At 41.7% G+C, this 25,120-nt stretch overlaps 1 protein-coding gene across 3 annotated transcripts in view; it reads right to left on the reverse strand.

Moving 5' to 3' along the window:
- The window catches only part of cacna2d2a (calcium channel, voltage-dependent, alpha 2/delta subunit 2a), a 169,160-nt gene that overhangs the window by 54,386 nt on the left and 89,654 nt on the right, over window positions 1-25,120 (reverse strand). For 2 of the 3 annotated variants that reach the window (XM_077530816.1, XM_077530815.1), the window contains exons 5-6: window positions 6,045-6,089; window positions 881-1,019 (exon numbers count right to left, since the gene is read on the reverse strand). In XM_077530816.1, the coding sequence (XP_077386942.1) occupies window positions 881-1,019; window positions 6,045-6,089 (184 nt within the window). The remainder of the gene's footprint in view (window positions 1-880; window positions 1,020-6,044; window positions 6,090-25,120) is intronic. The other variant, XM_077530817.1, reaches the window with a different exon arrangement.

A 25,120-nucleotide genomic window follows, 5' to 3' on the forward strand; every position in this document is an offset into this window, starting at 1 on the left:
ATAATTAGTTTGTGTATTAAACCAAAACACTTTGTCTTACGAAAAACCGGCTAGCTTAATGCTAACAAAGTGAATTACTGTACTTGTGTATTTAAAACAACCACATAGCTTTGCTTTAGATATGTCTGTTAGCTTAATGCTAACGTAAATGTAACTTCGTAGATGGACAAATGAAAGTAACACTGATGTTGCTGTATGTTATGGCATGACTACAATTACAATCCTTTATACAACTTCAATTTGCGCACAACTATTTTCACTTCACCAGCAGCTAGTCAGTCGCAACTGGCAGATACTGAGTCGTATGTAACTAGTAACTCGTACACAGTAATTTGTAACTAGTGGCTGATATGACGTAAGTAGTAATTTGTGGGTAGCATTTTATAGTAGCTGTTGTCAATAGCATATAACAGTCGATGTTTTTTTTTTTGCGTGTAACCATAACCAATTGCTTGTAGCTGGAAGGTACTAGCATGTAGCTGGTGGGTAGTAATTTGTAATTAGGATCTGGTTGCAAGGTTATACCGTATGAGCCAGGTAGTTTGAAGGTGGCTGTAGTTAAAAAGCAAGTAGCTCAGAATGATGATTTGTTGTTGTGCTTTGTGTTTGTTATTTTCTAATAGGTAATTGGATGAGCACTTACTCTTAACCATGTACATTTGGCCTCATAAAAAAAACAGTATGGCAGAAGTCACGCAGCGCGTTTATCATTTTTAACCCCGCGGGTTAATTCACAGGGAAGGAAGTCAACATTATGATTAGCATCTCTCTTCGCCATGACACAGCATAGCAATTTAATGTTAATGAACGGAGTTAAAAGTCAGGCAGTCTCCATTAAAGCATCGAGCAGAGTGCTAATAACGAGCGCTTGGATGCTTACAGCCTTTGTAGATGTCGGTCGGAATCTGCACGGCGCTGGATGAGTAGTTGACCTTGTTTTTGAAATTGGGATCGTCCACAAACTCCAGCTCCAGAGAGGATGAGCTCTCCAGCGGATTGTCCTCTTCTCCGTCCTCCGTCTGCATGCATACACACACGCAACACAAAATCAGCATACAAATACAACCGAGCATAGACGAATAGGGGAATACGTGCAAATACGGTAGCACATTCTGTCATGGCCCATGTGGCTTTGCGACGCCCATCTGTTATGTGCTTCTGGTTCTGCAAACACTGGCTTTTGTTTGGAGTCTATGCCGCCACAGAAAAAAAAATAACATGATAAAAATAGCAAACCTTCTGCTTGTTGTCTGAATTCGGAATGACGTTGAAGCCATTGAACACTGCTTAAGACCATTTTTTATTTTATTTTACTTTTTTTGAGTACCAAAATAACAGATACATGCCACTTTTTGGCAACCTCTGGAAGTCAAGGTTTGATGCACGTTAGTCCATTGACTGGTCATTTACTTTGACAGTGGAGCAGACCAAAAAAACATGCTTATTATTAGGTAATTGTTGTGTTCATTTCAGGGTCTCACAAACTTTGATAAGCGAGAAAGATGAGATTATCAGAAAGCGAGGATGGACCGAGAGTAAGCGTTTATAGCGCAATTAAGCTGTACAGAGCAGAGAGGATGACAACGACGTCATTCATTCATGAAGTACAAATTATTGGTGAAATCCTTTTTAAAAAATATATTTTCAGAGGTTGGCGTGGGCGTACAGTATGAATCTGGGCAAAAAATGATCGTAAAATGCCTCCCCGCCATTGCCGATCAGCCCGGGTTACATTATGTGTCCTAACAGAAAAATCTCTCTCTCTCTCTCTCTTTTCTCTTCTCTTCTCTTCTCTTCTCTTCTCTTCTCTTCTCTTCTCTTCTCTTCTCTTCTCTTCTCTTCTCTTCTCTTCTCTTCTCTTCTCTTCTCTGCGTGATCAGCCAGAGAGCGACGTGCACCGTGCCATGCACTGCTGTCATGATCCCGGGATCGAGGTTGCGGCAGGTTTATATATGCTTTCCATAAACGCTATTTGTGTCACGCAAACTCCGTGTGGCTATTTGCGCTGGCGTTAATGAATTAGACGCTGTATGTCAGTGAATCTCATTTGCATTGGGGTGGGCATATTTTATATACGCACAAATAACACCGGCGCACCGGGGCGCAATCTGGTTGGCAGGGCACTTAGTGATGGATTTCCCCATTTGCGCTTGTTTAGTGAATTAGGCGCTCGCTGATTGCTCCATTTTTTACCGGTTAGCGCCACGCAAAGGCGACGCAAACCTTTAGTGAATATGCCCCTATGTATATTAGGGCTCCCAAAAACATCTCCTCAAAAACTCACTCAGTATAGCATCCACTGGAAAAGAAAAGAAGAAAACTAGCCCCTGATATCAGTTTTCAAGTGACTAACAAGAAATCTTAACAGGCAGCAGGAAAAAGTCTCAGTGCAATCATTTTTGAGGAGAAAAGGGTCTTCTTGTTTTGTCTTCTTTGATGGGTTCCCATGTTGCGCTGTTACGATGTCACGCTATTCATTTTCCGCTGACACACCCCAAACAGAGAAGCAAGACTGATCTTAGATTATTAAGCAATCTGAACTGCCCCACAAAGGAACATATTGTAATATTCAATTTGAAAAGAGCCAAAGCCAGGATTTGACTGACTGAAATGCTTTCATAAAGCCACCGTTGACTGGTCCAAACAAAAACACTCATTCAGTCCATTTAATTCACTTTCATGTTCAACAGCAAATGTCAGTCGGTCTGTACAGCAGTTGATTCTTAAGTGATTGGAGCTTGCCTGCTGCCAGCTCTTATTTATGCAGCCTGTTAGACGTACGCTGAGAAAACAGAAAGTAGCCCAGCAGGAGACGTTTACAGATCAAACCCCATAAAACAAAGACGTGGGAGGGCGGTTCACAATCGGGTCTGTTAACTACACGACGTTGAATGAAACGTGCGCGCGCTTTCGCTTCGAGCGCTTTGATACACTCCCAAACGCAAGTTGCCCTCAGCTTCTATTCACTCATTATTAGTCATCCTCCATTAGCCGTCATTTGTTTATACCAAATGCATATCTAAGAAGAAACAAATCGGATTACTCCTCCTGCTTTCAGACAGAGGAAAAACATCAACATTTTCATAAGCAAGTTTCGCTGGGTGCATGAATTGTTGCTGTTTATATTTTAATAAAGCAGCGTGGGTTAATTGGATTTGACATGATGAAACCTGTTTTTTTTTTCTTCTTCCATTAAATCAAAAGAAGCGTGTGTCCACGCCGGGGCGGTGATTGATAGGTCTGGTTTAATTGTCTATTAAAACGCAATTACAAGCTGTTGTTGGGACGAGCCGGAGGGACGTTCCCAAATAAAGTCACCCGAAGAAATGTCTCAAAGTGGCCATGAAAGAGCAACAACCACAAGCTACAGCAACTTGTGCAACTTTCCTGTGACGGTCATGAAAGAATGGAAAAAAATTAAAAAAAAATAACACTGCAGAGGCTTGTGTTGCTGCTCTTTGTGTAGAAAAGTAGCAGTTGTTTGAATGTTTCTATTACCATAAAATTTATGCTAATTTCTGCTAGCTAGCTAGCTATAGCGTTTCACAGTATGTTAACATTATGATGGCAGACTTTTGTCGGACAAACTGATATGGTTTGGTTAAACATTTTGGTGTCACTCTTACTATCAATTGAGGGTGACTAACAACTAAAAAAAAAGTGTGCGTTGTCTCTTATTTGGAGAACTGCACGAGAGAGAGAGAATGAGAACAAGTGCTACGAAACGTTTCAATTCAGTAGGTTTCCTAATTTTATATTTTCACCATTTGCATGCATTTATATGTATAACATCTCTGTGTTAAATGTGGGATCAGAAGAAATTCATTCATGTCCGTAACAAATGAAATATGATCTCAGTGGGAAAGTCATGGGAATAGGATAGATAGATAGATAGATAGATGGATAGATGGATAGATAGATAGATAGATAGATAGATAGATAGATAGATAGATAGATAGATAGATAGATAGATAGATAGATAGATAGATAGATAGATAGATAGATAGATAGATAGATAGATAGATAGATAATAGGATGACATCAGCACCAAGATGTTTGTTGATTACGCAGCTTGACATGAATTCTGCCAACGTCAGGCAAGGAGAAGTGTTTTTTTTTTTTTTTCTCCCCTCATCCTTTTCATTCTTTCTTCAGAAGAGCCCCAATCATAATTAACTAAGGCAATTTCTAATTAGCAAGTGAATAAATGCAGGCAGCAAAGACTGATTGGTTCATTTTCTTCAACCGCCCACCACCTGTTTTGCGCGAATCATTACCCAATTTGTTCATTTTTATCTCTTCGCTCTCAAGGATTCATTAATGGCTGAGGAGGCCAGAGATGACATTTGGAAGATTCTTCCCTTCCTGCCTTTGGTTAACTGGGGTTAAGCTCAAGTGTCACGCATGACCCCGCATACATTACAGCAAACGATACCGAAATGAACATCACATGCTTTTTCATCACATATGCCGTTAACATCATCAAAAAAAAAAAAAAAAGTGGACAAAAGCAGCAATAGGAAAGGTAAAGAGCACAAGACAGGCCGCAGAGACACTTTGATAGACACTTACCTGACAATCACCTGAATTCTTCCGACAGCCACTCGCCACTGGTGGACCCTTAATTGGTGGGTCTGGCGGGAGTTACTACGTGGCCGACTACAATTTTCACAACCTTTGCCCGGCTTCATCGCTACCAGCTTTTGGGTGACGGTGGTGAGGGTCACGGGTGTCTCGCCCCGAGTGTGCCGCCGCGTTAATGATGACTGATGCTCTCCAATTAGACGTGCTGACAGGCTCTAAAGTGTCGTGTCATTAATCAAAGGAGTGGCGGGTGCAAAGAGAATATCGCAGCATGATTTATGACTCCCTCGCCTCCCCCTTCATCCCCTCCTGTTCATCGCTGTCTAATCATCTTCTTCAAACGTGTTTGGGACGTTCAGGTAAGCACACAAAACAAGTAGTGACACCACAGCTGTGTCAGCCATCCACACAACAGTCACATGAAATTGAACATTTGGGGATACACAGATCAGAAATGTGAAAAATAAAACTACACAGTCTCCATGTTGCTGTAGCGGTCCATTTATTGCTGCCCTTAGTCCTCCTTTTGGATAAAAAGCATATTTGTCATTGCCATATGCTGTTACTGCAACATTTGAGGATGCACGGCTACAAATTACCAAAATAAACCAACTCCACAATCTCCACTTTGCCGCAGTGGTCCATTTATTGCTGCCCTTCGTCTCCTCTCGGATAAAAAGCAGATTTGACACTGGCACATTAGTGCAACATCTGAGGATACAAGGCTAGAAATGACAAAAATTTATCAAATCCACAATCTCTACTTTGCTGCAGTGGCCCCGTTTTTATTGCTGCCCTCAGTCTCCTCTTGGATAAAAATCAGATTTGTCATTGCCATATGATGTTACTGCAACATCTGAGGATGAACGTCTAGAAATTACCATAATAAACCAACTCAACAATCTCCACTTTGCCGCAGTGGTCCATTTATTGTTGCCCTTCATCTCCTCTCGGATAAAAAGCAGATTTGAAATTGCCATGTTATTGTAACACCTAAGGATACAGAACTAGAAGTTACAAAAATAAACCAATTCCACATTGCTGCAGTTCAACTAGGCCGGGCTAAAACCAATTTCTCCACTACCCTTTAACAAGTTTCATTTGAAAGTCTACAACATTTGATTGTAGGTATCTGGATGAGCCACCACCCACTTGGAACGCCTTGGGAAAAAAAAAGCCTGGGGGAGGACAGCCAGAGTCACATGCACATCAGGCCGGCGCCATTCTGCCACAGCGGCTCACCGCAAAGCAGCGTCATCGCACTAACATACAGAGACAGCCCTCACTGATGCGGATGTCGGGCCGCAAGACGCAAGGGAGGCCGGGGGGGTGGGGGGGGGGGGGGGGGGGGGGGGGGGGTTGGTTCGGTTGGTTGGTAGGTTTTGGCAGGCAGGCAGGCAGACGTTGGGTAAAAGGGGAGGGGGGGTGGGTGGGGGTAAAGCAGTCCATTCTGTACTCACATAGTCTGAATCCGCTTTGGAATCGTAGTATGAAATGGCATTCTCCTGTGCAGAAAAGAAAGAGTGAAAAGACAGGCTGATGAGAGTGGGTAAGTGAGGAGAAGGAGAGAGAGAGAGAGAGAGACATTGTCATGGTTATATTCCGTCATACATGCGAGAATATAATCAGCATCACAGAACACAGGAGGAGTAGTGTGATGTGCAATGACAGAGAGGTCGCCCCCAAAAAGGATGTAATGTGTCTGGCAATTCAATGTGATACATGTTGAAACAGCGTTCGGGACACTGTACAAACATGTTATGTGACTCAGTGATGTGATATTTTATGGAAAATGAAGCATGACAGTTTTTGATATATCATGGAAAGTTGACAGCAAGTGTGAAATTAAACAACCAAGTACATTTTTTGTTAGCCTTCCATCGTTGGGGCTAATTTACATACACTAATAACTAAGCGTTTCAGTCCATGACAACTAGGCTCGGTGAAACTCCAGCGCTACATTCAAGTGACTGAAAGTGAGTCCACCAGACTAGACGGTCTAAAACACTATCTTCCAAAAACTCCCACAGGTGTGACGCCCCTGCTATTAGGTCAAAGACAAAAGGTAAGCAGAGCTGCGCGGAATTTTCTGGAATGTACAGATTAGCATTACTGAACAGCATTAGTATCAGATGGTAAATTTGTTGATGTGTAGTTGTGGTGGTATTTATGTGTGTCAGGTATGAAGTGCCTCCTCCATGAGTGAAAATACTTCTTATCATATTAGCTTTGTGCGTTGTGGTTTTCCACACTCTCGGCTCTCGGCTATAGCCGAAGGCGCCATTGAATAAAGCGCGCAACACATCTCCTTTAACTCATTCACTCCCAGCCATTTTCAACAAAGCAAGCCCCTTCACTCCGGCCGTTTTACTGGATTTGGTCTGATTTTGCAAGGCCCACAGAATATTGTGTTCTATTGCTATAAAAACATGGAATCTACCAAAAGAAAGATTGGAGTATCTTCTTTCATTAAAAAAAAAAAAAAGAGGATATTTATCTGTTTCCGTTTTGCGGCAATTAGCATTAGAATATAGCTAAGTTTAATCGTTATTCACAAATCTGTTGAAAACAGTGGGGAAAAGAGCTTGTTTGAAAATGGCCCTGGTTGATCTCTTATACTCTGCTGCCACCTGGTGGACGTTCTTGTAATAACTACCATTGCTTCAAGCATTCTCTTCATTTCAGAAGCTGCATCAATGCTCTAGCATAAAACAACAACAACGTATAAATACGTCTTTGGGAGCTTGGTAATATTTAAAATAGAACAGATTTATACGTTTTTGGGAGCAAATGAGTTAATAGTTGATCAACATCAAGTAAACATTGCTTAACACAACTTTGCGCAAACTGCGGCAATGTTTCGAGTCTATCATTCACCCACTGTTTATACGCAACAAAAATGCAAACATATTTGAAAAGGATCATGTGAAATGATCATGGATTGAAAGCATGTCATCATGGTAAGGCTGGAAGATGACATCACTTCCTGGGCATTCAATCGTAAACTTCTGGGATTGCTATGCAGTTCTGTCACTACAGCGACGACATAAACTGAATTTGTACTTTGTCGTAGTCCATCAATAACCCAATGCATGTAGTCATAATTATTGTAAATATTTGTATGAAAATGTGTCCATGACAAAATCCAATGAAAACAGTAAACACGACAGTAAGTGAACTTCAAGTTCATTGCATACCCTTCATAACCTCAAAACATCGTTAAATCCAGCCCCCCTTGTATGGTAGCACTTCCACGTTGGCGTTTAAATTGTTCCGAGAATCTCTCGAAGCAGTCATTTGCGGTTGCTGAATACATTAAGTAATCAGCACCCCGATGCCCCGCCAAGCTTTTTGAAGGTTATTTGCCAGCATGGCGTCTACGTGACAGGGTGGAGGGCTGGCAGTTGACGACTTCAAGGGCACTGCGGAGGTGGTCCGGTGGTCGCGGTCTGATGAGGGTAGACGCACTCCTGCCGTCGCTTTAGCCCATGAGTAGCCTCTCCCCTCCGACAGGGCCTCGGCTCACCTCCACTGCTATTCTGAGAGTCACCCACCAAACGGGTCCCTAACACGCTCAACCAAGGAGCACGGTGTGATCAAAACTCGGAACGACACGAAACATGGGGCGGAGTGGCCTTTGGATGACGGTCGCGGGAAATGGAGGGCAAAAAAAGACGTCGCCAAATCTTCCCGGCTCTGTCGGAGGGATCAGAAAGGAGGTTGCGGGGAGGGGAAGATCAGAACGGATCACTCGGGGAGTACATTGGGTTCAGTCGCCGGGTCAGAATGGCGGCTCAGGTCGGGGAGACGTGACGACGGAGGATGGGGAGATTGAGATGGGTGGCGGGGTTGGCGGCTGCCAGGTACTAAAAATAGCCTCTGCAGCGGGAGATGAGAGACAGGCTGGAAGAGAGACACGCTGTGGGCAGGGCTGTTGTGTCTGCCGAGCAGGATTGATCCACAGCCCAGTTCTGCTTCGACTGGGGCCTCACTTCCAAAGAGTCCAATCTCATTCATTACGTATCAATATTTATGAGCACTTCCTGTAAATTTAGTCTGAAATGAAGTGTTACATACAAAAAACTGGTACCTTGACTTGTCATTTGGCAAAATACCTTTACTGCATAATTTAGTCTCGTTTAGGATTTCTTTTTAAAAAAAAAAACAGAAACAAACTACTTTTACTGAGTTTTCCTTTAAGTTCCATACTGCAATTGTAAGAGTAGAGAACACAATATTGGATGGCTCTCGAAAGATAAATTAAAATGTTCTAAAATGGCTGTTAAAGGGGAAGTCAACCCCCCAAAATTGTCTAAATATGGTCATCTGGTTAATATTGTGTTAGTGGAATATGAGTTGAGCAGCAAAATCCAGCAGTTTTAATCAATATAAGAAGTCGGCCATTTTGCCGGTTGCTGTCGAGTGAAAGTGACATCACAGTTGTCATGTAACAACCAATCACAGCTCAGTGATTGGTCTTTGCCTGAGCCCTGAGCAACTGTGATGTCATCTTCAGTCGACAGCAACTGGCAAAATGGCCGCCCCCTGAGATGGATAAAAACGGCTGGATTTTGCTGCATAACTCTTATTCCACTGATGTAATATTAATCGGAATGTCATATTTAGACTAGTGAGGTCACATATATGTAATTGTCAAAAAATGTGATTGAGGAAATTAAATAGCACAAGGTATTATCTATGAAATGCTACAGAGTGACAATATGGCTGTACAAACATCTTCAAAGGGTGAGTAGTTTGACTTTACTTTAGTTATTATAACTTCTTTTCATACTTGTTGGACAGAAATATTAGAATATGAATACAGGTTGTTCAAATGGCAACACTATGGCCACTTTCTGCATTTGCTACGTAGTCTCTACAGGCCGAGGGACTGGGTTAAACACTCTTTTTATATAAAGCACAGTCACACAAATAAAATCCACACAAAGCCCGGCAAATTCCCAGTGGCACACAACCTGCTATCAATAAATTAAATCCATCATGCCAAGTGGACTCGCAAACTCCAAATAGCAGACAAACACTGAGGGACCAAGTGATGATCCCCCCCCCCCGCCCCCCCCCCCCCTTCCCTTACATCACTTTTTCTTTATGATCCAACCCTTATCTCTTTCCTCTGTTTGCTCCATCTGTCCTCCTGCCTGTGCCTTATCTCCATCTTTCTGAATGCCCCCCATCCCTAACCCCCTCCTCCCTCAACAGCAGTCTCCCCTGCAAATTCAGATTTGAGCAAAAGCAGCAGCAAGCAAGCACGCAGGTACGAGGCCTACTGTTGCCAGGGGAACCGACCCTCTCCTCTTGAGCGGAATGTGACTGCCTCCTTGCGGAGTTACATTGTTTGCTGTTTTGTTTGTTTGTTTATCTGACCAGCTGTCTATGGCTTTATTTGTGAAACTCCTCACATGTAAGTCCACTTTCAAAATAGTTAAACGATCAAATGAAATGATCGAAAACAACGATGAAAAATGTCCGACGCAAAGTCCCCTACCTGAGTGCTGATAAGTTCGATGTTCATCAAGCAAATTATAATATCTCACAAAGACATTCGCAGTAAATCCAAAAAATGCTCGAGGATTTTCTTCTGCCTCGAGTGCCCATTTATTTGGTGTGCATGGTTGTGAAGATAATCAAGCAATGCTGTGCATTATGGTATCATGCTGCCAACGTGGTGAGAAGGCCTGCTTCAAAATATGAAAATAAATCTTCCAAATACAGTAATACATGGATATCAGTGCCTTGGTCCACTTTTATTTTGAAGCTTTTATTTTTGATATTTTGATTTTAAAAAATTAATTACATTGACACTGTAGAACTGCGATTGGCTGGCAACCAGTTCAGGGTGTCCCCCGCCTACTGCCCGGAGCCAGCTGAGATATGCTCCAGCGCTCCCCGCAACCCTTGTGAGGAATAAGCGGTCAAGAAAATGGATGGATGGATGGACACTGTAGAATACGGCACCTGTTCCAAGCGTTAGCTGCTAGTGACTAGCAGCTAGCTGCTAGTGTCTAGCTGCTAGTGTCTAGCTGTTATTGGCTAGCAGCTAGCCGCTATTGGCTAGCAGCTAGCCGCTATTGGCTAGAAGCTATCTGCTAGTGGCTAGCTGCTAGTGGCTAGCAGCTAGCTGCTAGGCGAGTGAAGCTGGCAGGATCTATTGGACTTCTTTTCAAAGGCAAAAAAAAAATATTCTACCCGATTTAAATGCTGACATGCTGACACAGTTGCCGTTCTTACTGATCCTTTTATTTTATTTTATTTTTTTAACAAACCAGACTTACTCAAATGTGCCGTTTTAGCTGGCTAAATCGCTGCTGTGGGTTCTGACCTCAACATTAAAAGCCCAAAATCACACGTAGTCATGTTTCTCGAGAAGAAAACAGTAATTTGCTGCTATATAATTTCAATTTAGGGAAAGAAAGTTAATTATCTAAAAATGAAAACCAATAGGTTAGTCATGAGGTGAAATGTTTTATTTTCTTGTGTATTATTCATAATTGCTCTTTTAACCAAGTAAAAAAAAAAATGTCTTTTACCAAAATACTCTTATTTGACAGAATTGGGATATATATATTTTTTTTTATTGAAAAGATGCAAGTGCATTGATTCAAAACTAATCAAATCAAATCAAATCATTCCACTTTTGAAATAATTGAGATACTTATCGAATTGATCAAGATGAGAAACATCTTCGAAGGAAATGCATTAGTTAATTCAATGTATGTAAAATGACAACAAAAAAAGTCATTGCCTCATACCCCTCTTGAACCATACCATATCGAAACAAATCAAATCGTAATCCCACTGAGTCGAACCGAATGGAATCATTCCACTTGCAAATCAAACTGTCCTTGAATCATTTTGCACACCATGTAATGGAAATGGGATCGAACCCACGCCACCTTGTCACCGGCTTTAGAAGCGGAGAGCGCTCACCGATGAGCTCATAGCTTGGGCGGCACGCGTGGGTACGTTGTGACCGAGTGCGTTTGCTACACGGAACCATTTCTCAACAGGCCGACACATGGAAAGGTTTGACATTTGAGTGTGACAAGCGCTCAATCACTGGCGGAGACAGATTACAGTCATATTCATATCTCCTCCGGACACCTGCTAATGATTTTATAATTAGAGAACACACTCCTCTGCGCCTCGGCGCCGCTCTGGGGCGTGCGCACATGCATGCAGACACACTCGCTCACACACACATGCGCACCCCCCCCCCCCTCAAATGACACCCTCTCGCCTGGCCCCGATAGACTCGCAATCATTCCCAGCACCAGGTTCCCTAATGGAAGCTGACATTATATCAAACACAATAAAGGATTTCATTTAGTGCTCTTCATTAACCCGCACATGACAAACATACTACATACTCATAAAAAAATTACCAAAACAAAGTAATAAACTATATTTGACCATTTTTTTTCTTAAATACAGAGATTAGCATTAGCTAACAGTGTTAGCTTCTGATAAGCGGAACGTTTTACTTGCAGAAGGGTCGTATTTATGTTTAGTGATGTGTCATATTGTATGAAGTGCTGCCTCTACGAGTGAAAATATGATATGCTTTTATTGTCTATGTATGCTCATTTGTTTTCCACATTGTGGGCCATTCCCTTGTAGCAAGGCAAAGGCTCGGCTCCTGGTCGTCATAGGTAACAAAAGCCAGATTTGCCCATTGGCCCAACAGTATGTGGGGGCGGATGGAGTCACAGTTGCTAGCTTGCAAGAGACACATTTTAAAAATATTTTGAGCCCCCCCCCCCCCCCCCCCCCCCCCCCACCCCCCCCCCCCCCCACAAAAAAAAAAAATGGGTCAGTTTTCTAATGGTCATTTTTGTACAAAATTGTCACAGTCTTGACATTAACCTCCCCCACTTGGCTTTTGTTTGACCCTTGGCCTGTTTTCAAAATGTCCCATATCCAATCGCCCTATGTCAAAGACGATGAGGCACTCAGAAACGTTAGCCATGGAGGCCTCTGAAATAAGTGGGGAAAAACAAAACAAAACGTATAAATACGTCTTTGGGACACTTAAAACATTTAAAATATGACATATTTATACGTTTTTGGGAGCTAATGAGTTAACCTCCCCCACTTGGCTTTTGTTTGACCCTTGGCCTGTTTTCCAAAATGTCCCATATCAATCGCCCTATGTCAAAGACGATGAGGCACTCAGAAACGTTAGCCATGGAGGCCTCTGAAATAAGTGGGGGAAAAACAAAACAAAAACATGCCTGCAGGCTCAGCATGCGCACACGCACACACACCTCACCGAGATGCAGAAGCATTCACACATGACTGACATGCAATTCCAGTCGCAGATTTAAATGTATGGGAAAATATATGCACAAGGACACTTGCAAGAAGGAATTTGGGGGGGGGGGGGGGGGGAGATTTTTTTTTCAGTCTCATTTCTAGTTTATTACATCACGTGTGTGCATCTGTAGGTGTGGGTGGGTGTGCGCACGAGTGAGCTTCTTGTGATGTATCATTTTTCAAACGTGGATATGAGTTAGATCTTTTACCTCCTTTGATCTTTTTTTTTTTTGTCCTTTCCAGATACCAATTTGGAATTTTAATCACGTCCTGTCCATCTCATTCTCGAATACAGTGGAGCCCACCCTCCGCTCCCCCAATTCGGCAATATTAAAAAGTCCATTCATCCATTATCTGAACCGCACTTTTCCAAAATATCCATCCATCCATTTTCTTAACCGCTTCTTCGACACAAAGGTCGCTGGAGCCTATCCCAGCTGGCTTCGGGCATTAGGCGGACTGGTTGCCAGCAAATCGCAGATTTTTCCAAGATAAATTCTATGAAATATCAACCACTAAAGCCTGGAACTAATTATTTGGAACTGGAATATAAAGAGAAAAAGAAAATCATACTAAATCTAAAAATACAACATTTAAATATCACCCAGGACTTCGAGTCCACATTAACTCTTTTTATAAACAATCAGCAGGGTGTAATAATTACATGTTTTTTTTCCTACTTTCTCTTTCTCTCGAGGCTTGACACCTCGCTAAAAGTATCGGAATCAGTTTCTGCGTATTCCGCCGTGACGATAAGGAACTAGGGGCTTTGTCCCGCTGCACTCCGGGAAACGTCGCTATCCCATTGTCGGCTGACGGGACTCGATTGAGGAGCGGGGTTTTAACGGCAGATAGCATCGGCGCGTCGCATGGACACGGTGTCAGATAATAAATAAATAAAGGGAAAGCCTATAAAGAAAGCAAGACGCACGCATGCCAACGCCTACTAAACAAGGCACAGATCTGGGGGAGACAAACAAGATAAACAGAGCATGCTGTGAATAGTCAAGATATCGCCGGGATCCAGAGGGACGAAGCCAATGCAATTATCTACAATCAGGTGAAATAATTATTTGATCCCCTGCTGAATTTGTAAGTTTGCCGCCAGAAGCCAGCTAAATCATTCTGCCGTTGCTTGGAAACCCCAGGATTAAGCTAACCTTGCTCTCGCCAGATGAATTCTTGGGGTATTTGTGAGTTTATAATCTCCGGATAATACGGTCATGTCGAGGGTCACGCCAGGGTTAAGTTTGAGTTCATGACCTGTTAAGTTTGGATTCATGACCGTAAGGTCAAGTGTCTGTTATGTACTGATGTAACAAGTGTGTGTTTTGAACTGATGTAACCAGCATCTAGTCTCGACTGGTTTTAGGCTATGTGAAGTTATGTGATGTCAAGAGCTATGTGATGTCAAGAATCGTTAATCCCTTTATGTGGTCAACAGCTATCAGATAATTCCATGTCAGTCCTGTTACCCACATGTCTAGCCAAAACCAATCAGATCGATTCCTAGTCTATATAAGCCTCCTGAGAAGTGTGTCTTTGTCGGATTATTACCACTGTCTCTCTGTGCAACTCTTTGTTTCTCGTCTAGTCAAGTTTGTTCCATGCCTCTCGATGTGAATAAATAGTTAAAATCTTATTTTTGTCTGCGCTTTGGGATCCAACCTCAGCACATGACAAATACATCTTGTACCGAGCCCGTTGATTTCCATTGATCCGAACCACTGGTGGTTCGCACCAATCACAGAGCGACATTGTGTTTGGGGGCGGGATATGCAGCTGTGACAAAACCAGGAAGCCAGCGCTGACGCCGGAGCTAACAAACAAACCTAACATGGACGAATGGACGCTACAATTAATTCTGTTCTTGCAGAATTACTCACCGTTTCCTTGTTGAATGTTGAACAGCACGAGGCGCTTCGTGCATTTCTAGCTGGTAAGATGTTCGTCCCAACTGTCTTCAGATAAACAAGTTCCCACTGTGTACTTTGAGTCTGCTCCCTTATCTTATGATCTTCACTCCATGAGGCAAGAAAATGCCAAAAAAAAATTGTCTCCTCCTCACCAAGTCCATGATTTTGTAACCCGTTCCAGCCAATCTCATCTCTGAAATGTTTTGACAGCTTTTTTAGTCTTTCCCATGATGGTGTCGAGATTTGAAGGTCAGAAATTGATTTCTAGAAGAGGCGCTTTTTATACTCATGACAAGTTGCCAACAGGAGTACCGGTCATCGCTTGATTGCGCGCAGCTGTGTGTCACATGGGCACGAGCCAATTTGAGCCACAAACGCCGCCAGAGGCTCAAATACTTGTTTCACTTGAAATGCTGTCACGCTCTTTGTTTCTGTCTGCTGGTGACATCATCTTTGTTACTACAGTCTCGTCTGGTTCGTTGGTGGGCGGACCCTTCTTGCTCTTTAGGTTTCGTGAATCCTACTTGATTGCATGATTGATTTTACAACTTTTGGATTAACAACCATAAAAATCACTTTTCGTGAGTCAACTTACAAATTCAGCAGGGGATTAAACAATTATTTCTCCACAAGATCTGCACTTAAGAAGGAAGTGACTCTCTAACCAACCAGCGTAAAGTAGCTTTGTAGGGTACACGGAACAAAATGTTTCCTCCTTCCATTTTAAGTGAGTCGCAGAACAGCATTCAATTTTCCAGAGTATTTTTTTTTCCCCTTCAGCCATTTTACTGCTGCCAGAGCAAAGAGTGTGAAGAAGTCAACACCCCCCCACCCCTTCTCTAAAGGCCGCCTCCGAGTGGGCCAATCAACAATCAAACCTCAGCTAAAAGGAAACCTGTTATTTTCGACCCCGTAATCACTTCCATCAGATTCCTTGCCGTCCTTCACATTCAAATGACAAGCGGAAAGCTGCCTTTGACGTTTACGCGCACAGCTGGTGCGCAATTTGCACCAAGGACACGCGTCTTAACCAGTGCAAAAAAGTACAATTACACATGCTACCGCCAAACACTTCATATTGCCTGTAAACAGCCACCAGTCACAATATTGTGACTGCTAATATTTAGGACTCTCTCGGGTAGCCAAAATTGAGACACAGCTCTGTTTTGATTATTTTAGATTATTTTATAAAAGATACTGTTTAAATTAGCACCCAAAACTGAACCCTATATTTGCAAAGGCAGAATATTTGATACTGGATATTGTTAATACGTGGTGTCCATAAAGCTTCTTTACAATTTAACATTATATCAGTAGGGGGCGCCATAACTTGATACTGCCACGTTTTCTATTCCCAACCTGTACCTTCTACCTGAATTGCCTCATCCTATCTATCGGTTCATCTCGACTAATAAGGCTAAATATCCTCCAGGTGTTTCATGCAGAAATGGCTAAAGGAACCAACTGATATTGCCGCCTTTTAATATTTGCTCAATTGTTCAAATCTGGACCAAATTGTTATTGGCGTCGGGCTATTCACGACCCTGCTGCGACCAGAGGGGGGCCAAGGGGCCACAGGTTCTTCAGACTTTCAAATAACATTTCACGGGTGTTGGTTATATGTGTGCGAGAGCGTGTAGAAATGAGAAAATCAAGCAGAGCAGAGGCTCGGCTTGCTGGATTTCACTTGCTTATTGATTGTCATCTCCTGTGAGGCAGGGCCATCGATCGATGGGATTTAGACATGGGTGGGGGGCTGCAGGGAGGGTCTATCCACCATCCCTTCTGGCTAACATGCTGCATCACAGTTTGATAAACCCACACTGATGCCTAAACTTTTCTTTTGGCTCTATTCTAGATATTGACAGATGTTTCTTTTTTGTTTTTTTTAGGGCCGATAGTGATTATTAGTAGTCATGCCGATAACCGATATTTGATGCCGATATTCATTTTCAGTAAACGGGAAAATATCGGCGTCACAATATTTTAAAATACAAACTCCACAACTTTGCCATTTGTGGAATACCAGTTTAGGAGCAAAATCAACTCAATGGGCGGCCATTTTGTCACTTGCTGTCGACTGAAAATGACATCACAGTTGCTCAGGGCTCGGGTAACAACCAATCATGGCTCACCTGTTTTCTGAATGTGAACCAACAATCTTCTGATTTCTCCTGAAGCAGACAAATACAAGGTGAGGTGTGAAAAAAGATCAAAGTGGGGATGGCCACTTAAGAAAAATATCAGTCTTCTCCTAATCAAGATTAAAATAATCTCTGTAAAGTTACCACGGAAACCGGATCTAACATCCTGGAAAGCTGAGGAGGAAGGAGAAGGCTATTGTAATAAAAAAAAAAAAAAAAAAATCATTTTCCCCAGGTAGCTCCCATGTCATTATTTCCTTTCCAGTAAAAAAAAAAAACAGATGGAAGTCCATTCTGTGTTTGGGGAATGAGTGATAACACTGTTTATGGGCTGCCTAAAACACTCAGCAGGCGGGAAAAGAAACACTATCACAAAAAAATGGAGATTGCCCACAGAGGAAATCGCTGGAGTTTATTTGTGATTACACAATGTGGCCATGTTTATCGCAGTTTCAAACAGACGCAACGTATTTCAAAGCAGCGCCGCACAGCCCGACTCTACGGAATTGTTTAGAAAGCCTTGATTGAGATGTTGCTGACACAACATTTTGTTGGGGCCACTATCGCACTCGTCTACGCTTTTTGCTGCAGGATGTCCGCGTCCAGTTTTAACATCGCGGGACTGCAGCGGGCTCACTCGGGGAAGGAGGCCAAACAGTATAAAATCAGTGAATGCAGAAAGCACATGTTTGTGTGGGGCAGCACAGTGGATTACTGGTTGACGTGTCTGCCTTACATTTCTGAGGGTTATGTTGGTGTGCTTTTCTCTCGAGTGTTTCCTCCCACATTCTAAAAACATATATGCTAGATTCATTGAAGACTCGTGATGCCTAACTCCTTCACTGGCAGCAATTTTGAGAGCATTTGGACTTTTTCAAGACGCACAGGATATTCTGTTCAGAACTGTACAGTGACATCAGTTTATTATTCACATGTTCCCAGACACCCCCCAATATTTAAATAAAATAAATAAATAATATATATATATATATATATATATTTTTTTTTTTTATTAATCGAATAATTTGTAATGCTTGTGGGAATGCTGAAGCATTCCCACATATGTTAATATGTTTATTCTCCACATTTTATGCCGCGTAACAAATCCCACACAATACTTCCAATTTATATTGTTCAAATTTCAACTAGCTTCAAAAATTCATGCCTACCTGGATAATGATTCCACATTACTTACAGTATTTGCACAATTTAACATTTAATATCAACTTTTCCCCATTTATTTTCAATAGGACAGATATTGAACTTTTTCCAAGTATCACTTTCCACGCCCACTTTCATACATATAACTTATCATCATTACCAGGTGTCTGATACTGACCGGGGGTAAAAAGCATTGTCCACTAACCAGGGGGTTAGAATTTCATAATTTATCTCTCAATTTATTTCATAAGCATTCCACATGCATTCAAACCTTAGCATTCAGCTTTCAGCATTCCCACACAATTTCTCCAGAAATTGCACTTAGTCTAGTTTTAATATATTTTTCTTTTTTTATTTTATTTCATTTTATTTATCTTTTGTTTTATTTTTTGGGGGCCAATCCCTGCCTGTTGTGTAAAATGCATGTTGGAGGTTTATCAGCAATTGTGAAGATTTTATGGGGGTTAAAAAAAACAAAAACAAAAAACAACAACAAACAAAAAAAACCTCTGCATTTCAATAGTTTCAATTAAATGTGGATTGACTGTACACCAAATCTACCAAATGACCAACAGCCTCTCCCCATCACTGGGAAAAAAAAAACAAAAAAAACTATAAAAACTACTATAAAAAAACTATAAAAAAAAAAGGTAAGTCTCAAACTGGGCTGATCTCAATCTAAAATGGTAGATTGCTGCCATCTACTGGTGGCTGTGTATCAATAAAGTTGCTTCTCAGCTTGAAATTTACAGTGGAGGAGCATCAGACCCGCCCTTACCCATCCCCCGTTGATGTACACTCGTCAAGAGCAGCAAAACTTCAAATGAGCATAAGTGGTATCGAAAAATGAATGACTCAGTGAGGCGAAACAAAATATAAAAAGGAACAATGACACAAAGACAGACTGCGATCTTCCTTCTTTTCTTTCGATTTCACCACATAGAATGTGACTAATGTATACGGTTACTAATGGAGCTGGTAGCTGTGAGGGGCTTGAATGAGAGCGACCAACACGATTTCTCCCTCTGAAGGGCCAATTATCTCAAATAGAGGCTCTGTGAAAGGTCAACTGAACACCCCCCCCCAACCCCCCTCCCCCCAACTCTCTCGTCCCCTCACGTCACATCTCAGAAAAGAACATTGGTGTCTTAGAGGCGTGCGCTAAATACTGCAGCTGGACATCAGTGGGAGGTGAAACGTCCGCCCACGGTTCTGGATAATAATCATCATGTTTCGCTTCACCACAGGGTAAAAAGCCGGACTGGCCACTTGTTCATCACAGGGCTGACACATACAGGGAAGCTTTCAACACTCACATTCACATCAATGGTCGATTTAAAGCAGAGAAAACTTTTTTTTTTCCTTTTATGTTTTTTAAAGTTTCCCTGCTATTTTGACAAAACCAGTTGGTGAGTCAATTTTAAAGTTCTCAAGGTGTCTCAAAAACACATATACGACATGCTTTTGTCAAATTAGCGCAGTGGTCAAGAGTTACAGTCACACTTTTTTTGCAGCCTCAATGAAAACAGCCTGTTTTGAGGGGGCGGTCTTGTCTCAGGCAAAATAGTCACTGCTAACCCTTCTCCACTCTAGGGCCAATTCCAAGTATGTTTTTTTTATTACCATGACAACCTGGGATGGTGTGAGGAGTTTGAGATGTAAAGACAATAAAACATGGGTTATATTTTCACTTATGGAAGCAGCACTTCATTACCAATGTAATATTTTTTTTAATTGTATGAATTGGTTAAGGGTTATCATTTGGGGTACATTTATTGTTTGAATATGAAAATAGTAAATTATAGACATTTTATCCATTCATCCATTTTCTGAGCCACTTTTTCCTCACAAGGGGTGCTGGAGCCTATCCCAGCTGGCTACGGGCAGTAGGCGGGGTACACCCTGAACTGGTTGCTAGCCAACCGCAGGGCACACGGAGACGAACAACCATCCACACTCACAATCACACCGAGGGACAATTCAGAGCGCCCAATTAACCTTCCATGAGTGTCGTTGGAATGTGGGAGGAGACTGGAGTACCCGGAGAAGACCCACGCAGGCACGGGGAAAACATGCAAACTCCACTCAGGTCGGCCGAAGCCTGGACTCGATCTTGCGTCCTCAGTGCTGGGAGGCGAACGTGCTAACCACTCATCCACTATGCCAAATATTTTTCACTAATGTTCATTATTTGCATTTCCCTTATTATTGTCCACTGGAAGCCGCAGCGTTGGGCACCAAATTGCCCGGCAAGTGGAGAGAAGGCACGAAGGCGTCTGACAGCCAGGAGGAGCGAACGCGAGCGTTTGCGCCATCCAGTGATGAGAGGCCTGATTGATTAGCGAGCGATGATTGCACTAAATGGGCTGGAAGACGGCGCCGTCTTTGTTTCCGTCTCTCTCGCACCTCTCGCTCCCTCTCGCCTCGGCGCCTGGCTTTGTCACTCCCTTTCGCCAGTTTTGTCAAGCCATCAAGCAGGCCCCTCTCCCTCGCCGCTTCCCTAATGGTAGCGCTATTAGCGCTAATGCATTTCAAACGTACAACGGCTGCCACGTCGCAATCTGATGGAAATGACATGTCTCGCCGCGATCTCCGCAATCTCTGTCCTTTCTGCCGGCCAATCTCGTCCAGTGTGTTTGCACTTTGCGTCAGAATGCCGTCAGCCGTGGCAGGCCCGCGGCCGAGATGAGTGTTTATACGACAACCCTTCCTTAATGCAGGGACGGGCAAATCATGTGTACAATACGAGTTCAAAAAATGATCCCAACTGCTTTAAAGTGACACTAATTTAATGTTTTGTAAAAACGCTGCAGCTATGTCGGCAATTCTTTTTTTTACAGTGTGTTTCGTTAAGCAATGTCGACCAAGTCATTTCGATTAAATCTTTTGGATTTACAAAAACATATATAAAATTCACTAAGATTGGGATGATATATCAATATCGCGATAAATCATTGTATCGTGTCTCCCGATAGATTATCGATACGTCTACGCAAGTATCGCGATATTTGTAGTTAATATACAGCCACTATAACGGCTCCATTGATCATGACTTATTGAACAATTATTTGGCGGGCCACTAGGGGGAGTGCCTCATAAGCGTGGCGGGGAAATGGACGCAAGTCTTCAGGCGAAGAAGACGTATGAGCTAGTTTTTATTATTATTATTATTATTATTATTATATAATTTATTTATGATTATGATGATGATGATGATGATGATGATTCTTCTTCTTCTTATTATTATTATTATTAGTAGTAGTATATTTTATATATATATATATATATATTATATGTATTTATATATTATGTATTTATATTATATTTATATTTTTTTACATTATTTCATTATGAATTATTTGATTTTTAAAGTTGTATTTATTATTATTATTATTAATATTATTATTATTATTTTATGATTAGTTTTATCGTAGATTATCATGGATTTCTTACCTGAGCAATATATCGATAATATATAAATATATATTCCTCTATATAGAGATTCTCTATATAGAGGAAATGGCACACTTGCGAAACTGAAAAGTTCATTCAAATGTATGACAAAAAAAAGTCAAACTGAGCCATACCGAATCGAATCATTCCACTTTCAAATCTGTCCTTGAATTGTTTCAAACCCCACATAACGAAAAGTTTGAAAACCGTATCGAATTGCCTAGAGATATACACAGCCCTATTCAACTCAAAGAAATCAAAGGCATCTTAATGCCTTTGAAAAAGTAGTTTTGCGCAAGAAAAACAAGTTCAGCGTGTGCAAAACTGCATTGCCCTCAGTGGTGTCCAGTATGTGCACATTCAGCTACTTGGTGGAAGACCGAGGGACTCACAATTGTTTTATGGTCTGATTCCTGAGAAAAAATAAATAAATAAAAAATGTAAAAAAGAAAGCAATGACACCGCAGTGCCTTTCCATGTGGGCATTTCCAAGTACCCACACTCTCTGCCAACTTCCCATTTAACAAACAAAACAAAACAAAACAAAGGGACTTTTTAAAATGTGTCTCTTTGTTTGCTGCGCTGCAAGAAAATACCGGTTACGTTCCCTTTGGATCGACGCTGCGTCGCGCAGGGACGGGTACCTGACCTTGAGAAATCATCAGCAATCCCGGCCGACGCTTTAATGTTCATTTCACACACCATTTCATTCCGATGGCTTTAAAACCCCGGACGACCATCGCGGCGCTTGTTACGATCAACACTGTGACATCCATAATGTGCGGCAGTCAAAGTGCTCGCAACACGTTGGCCGGCCCACCGCTGCTGTAATAACAGATGGGATGAGGGACGGGCGGGCCACTTGCGATGTGATGATGTCACCTTTTTCGAGGGCTTGACCAAATATAGCCTACAAACAGAAATATGGTACTTTACTGTACTTTAATTTATTTAATTCAATCTCTGGTGTAATAACCTTATTTATTGATTGATTGAATTTTTATTTTTTTATTTTATTTTTCTTCTTCTTCTTCTTATTATTATTATTATTATTATTATTATTAATTCAATCTCTGGTGTAATAAACCTTATTTATTGATTGATTGAATTTTTATTTTTCATTTTATTATTATTATTATTAATTCAATATCTGGTGTAATAACCTTATTTATTGATTGATTGAATTATTTTCTATTTTATTATCTGTTCTCATTGCTGCTGGACATGTAAATTTCCCAGAGGGAGCCATCCCAAAGGGATCAATAAAGTCAAGTCTAAGTCTAAGTCTAAGTCTAAGTCTAATAAAACTCATTAAAGGCGAGTGTGGATGTTTGAAGGGCTAGTCAACTAGCTTCCACTAGCCACTAGGGGAAGTAATATTCATGACTGTGTTCACTGTATCTCTGCAACAAAAGTTTAGCTTTTTCACCATAGAGAAATAGGAAATTAAACATAAAGTTATTGTTGCCTGTGACAATAATACAACATAGAATTTTTTGGGGGATGTCCCGATCGAGATCACATGATCGGAAACCAAGTCACGATCACGTCATTTTCAGCTGATCGGTATCGGGAGAAAATGATCGGGGTTTTCATTTTTGGCAATTTTGTTTTTATTTTTATTTTAGGGGTAAACATATTGCCAAACAAAAAATTTTATTTATTTTTATTTGATATTTTGTGTACTTCTGATGACACCCCCAAAATATTGGGATGGTTTTATTCCCCCCACCCCCCAAAAAAAAATAGAAAAAAATGGAAGCACTCATAAAAGAAAATGGCTTCCCTCAGTGCGAGCACTTTTTAGGAAAGAGGAAAAGAAAATGTATAACACTTTTTATTGAACAAATTTAGGCTTTAAATGTTGTTAGTAAGGGTGTCACGATTTCGATTTTTTATCGAAATCGATCGAAATTACGTCACGATTTCGAGCATCGAAATAGAAGAGAGGACACACGATTCGATGCCCCCCCCCCCGCGCCCGCCGCCACCGCCGCCACCGCCACCTCCCAGGAAAGCAAATGAGACGCAGCCATTCAGCTACTAGCTAACGGCACTTGTTAGCTGACTTCTCCTGCAGTCATGATGGCAAGCGCGGACAGACACAGCAATGGTGCTTCAAGCCGCTCCCGCTTCTCTCGTCACCAGTTTGGAAACATTTTGCGTTCCCGGTGAGTTATGTCGACAACGTTCACGTTGTCGATAAAAAGACCACAGTTGCAAGATATGCTATGTGCGCGTACTGTACTCGGCCACGGTGTTACGCCCGGCTCGTCAAGGGGAAGGGAAGTAACACAATAACAGAAAATATAGAGTAGATAAACACGGGTCGACTTTAACATCTGAGTAGTTTTAATTGAAATTTCAGGCAGGGGTTTGACAAGGGAGTGAAAGTGGAAGGTGAACAAATAATAACCGCATTTGACAGAACTGACAGAACGGAGGAGAAACAACAATAACCAATAGGGGTATAATACACGGATACACAATAGCGTCGCGCTGGCACAGTCGTCCAATCGGAGTGTCGCGCTGGCACAGTCGTCCAATCGGAGTGTCGCGCTGGCACAGTCCTCCAATCAGAGTGTCGCGCTGGCGCATTCAAACTGAAGTACCATTATACGGGCACCAGCCGACACAAACACACACATACATACTAGGGGAGCGGAGCCGGCGGCGGGCCCGAGCCGCCAGCCGTAACAACGGGAAACACGACAAACATGACGGGACATTTACGCAGGCATCACAAAGATTTAGATTTATCAAATTCAACTAGAAGTGGGAAAACAACGGTCCAACCAACTATTTCATCCTCATTTACAGTGAAACTTCCACACACTTCAGCTCGCGCGAAACGCCAGATCCATAGGTCTATTTATAGCAGCAGACCTGCAGCCTTGGAAAACGCTGGATTCAAACATTTAATTAGTGTACTTGAACCACGCTACAGTATGCCCAGCAACTGTAAATGTTGGGATATAGTTTGTTCAGGCTGTATTTGTTCCATGACTTTGGATACAATATATTTTTTGTTGTTGTTGCACATTGCACATTATTTTAAGAGGAACGCACAGCACACTGTTGTAACCAAAAACAGTCAATAGATGGCAGGCACCCACTGTGACTTTTTGTTTTTGTTTTTTTATTTTTTATTTTACACTTCAGTAAGAACAAGACGGTTAACTTTATATTGTAAATAAATTCTTTGAATTTGATCATTCCTGCCTAATGTCAATTATCATATATTACATAAATTTACACAAAAATAATATGGAAATTGCATCACCTATATGTAGCCGATCTTTTGAAATAAGATTTACTGTACAATGAATAGAACCAATGATCATAGACTAGCCTTAGCCTACAGAAGCATATGCCTCTGTGATATAAAGTGGGGGAGCGAAAAAAAAAAAAAAAAAAAAAAAATCGAAAAAAAAATCGAATCGTGACCCCAAAATCGAAATTTAAATCGAATCGTGGAGTTGGCGAATCGTGACACCCCTAGTTGTTAGCATGTTTTCTATAAGACTC

Source organism: Festucalex cinctus, chromosome 8, assembly GCF_051991245.1.
Source record: "Festucalex cinctus isolate MCC-2025b chromosome 8, RoL_Fcin_1.0, whole genome shotgun sequence".
Classification (NCBI taxonomy): domain Eukaryota; kingdom Metazoa; phylum Chordata; class Actinopteri; order Syngnathiformes; family Syngnathidae; genus Festucalex; species Festucalex cinctus.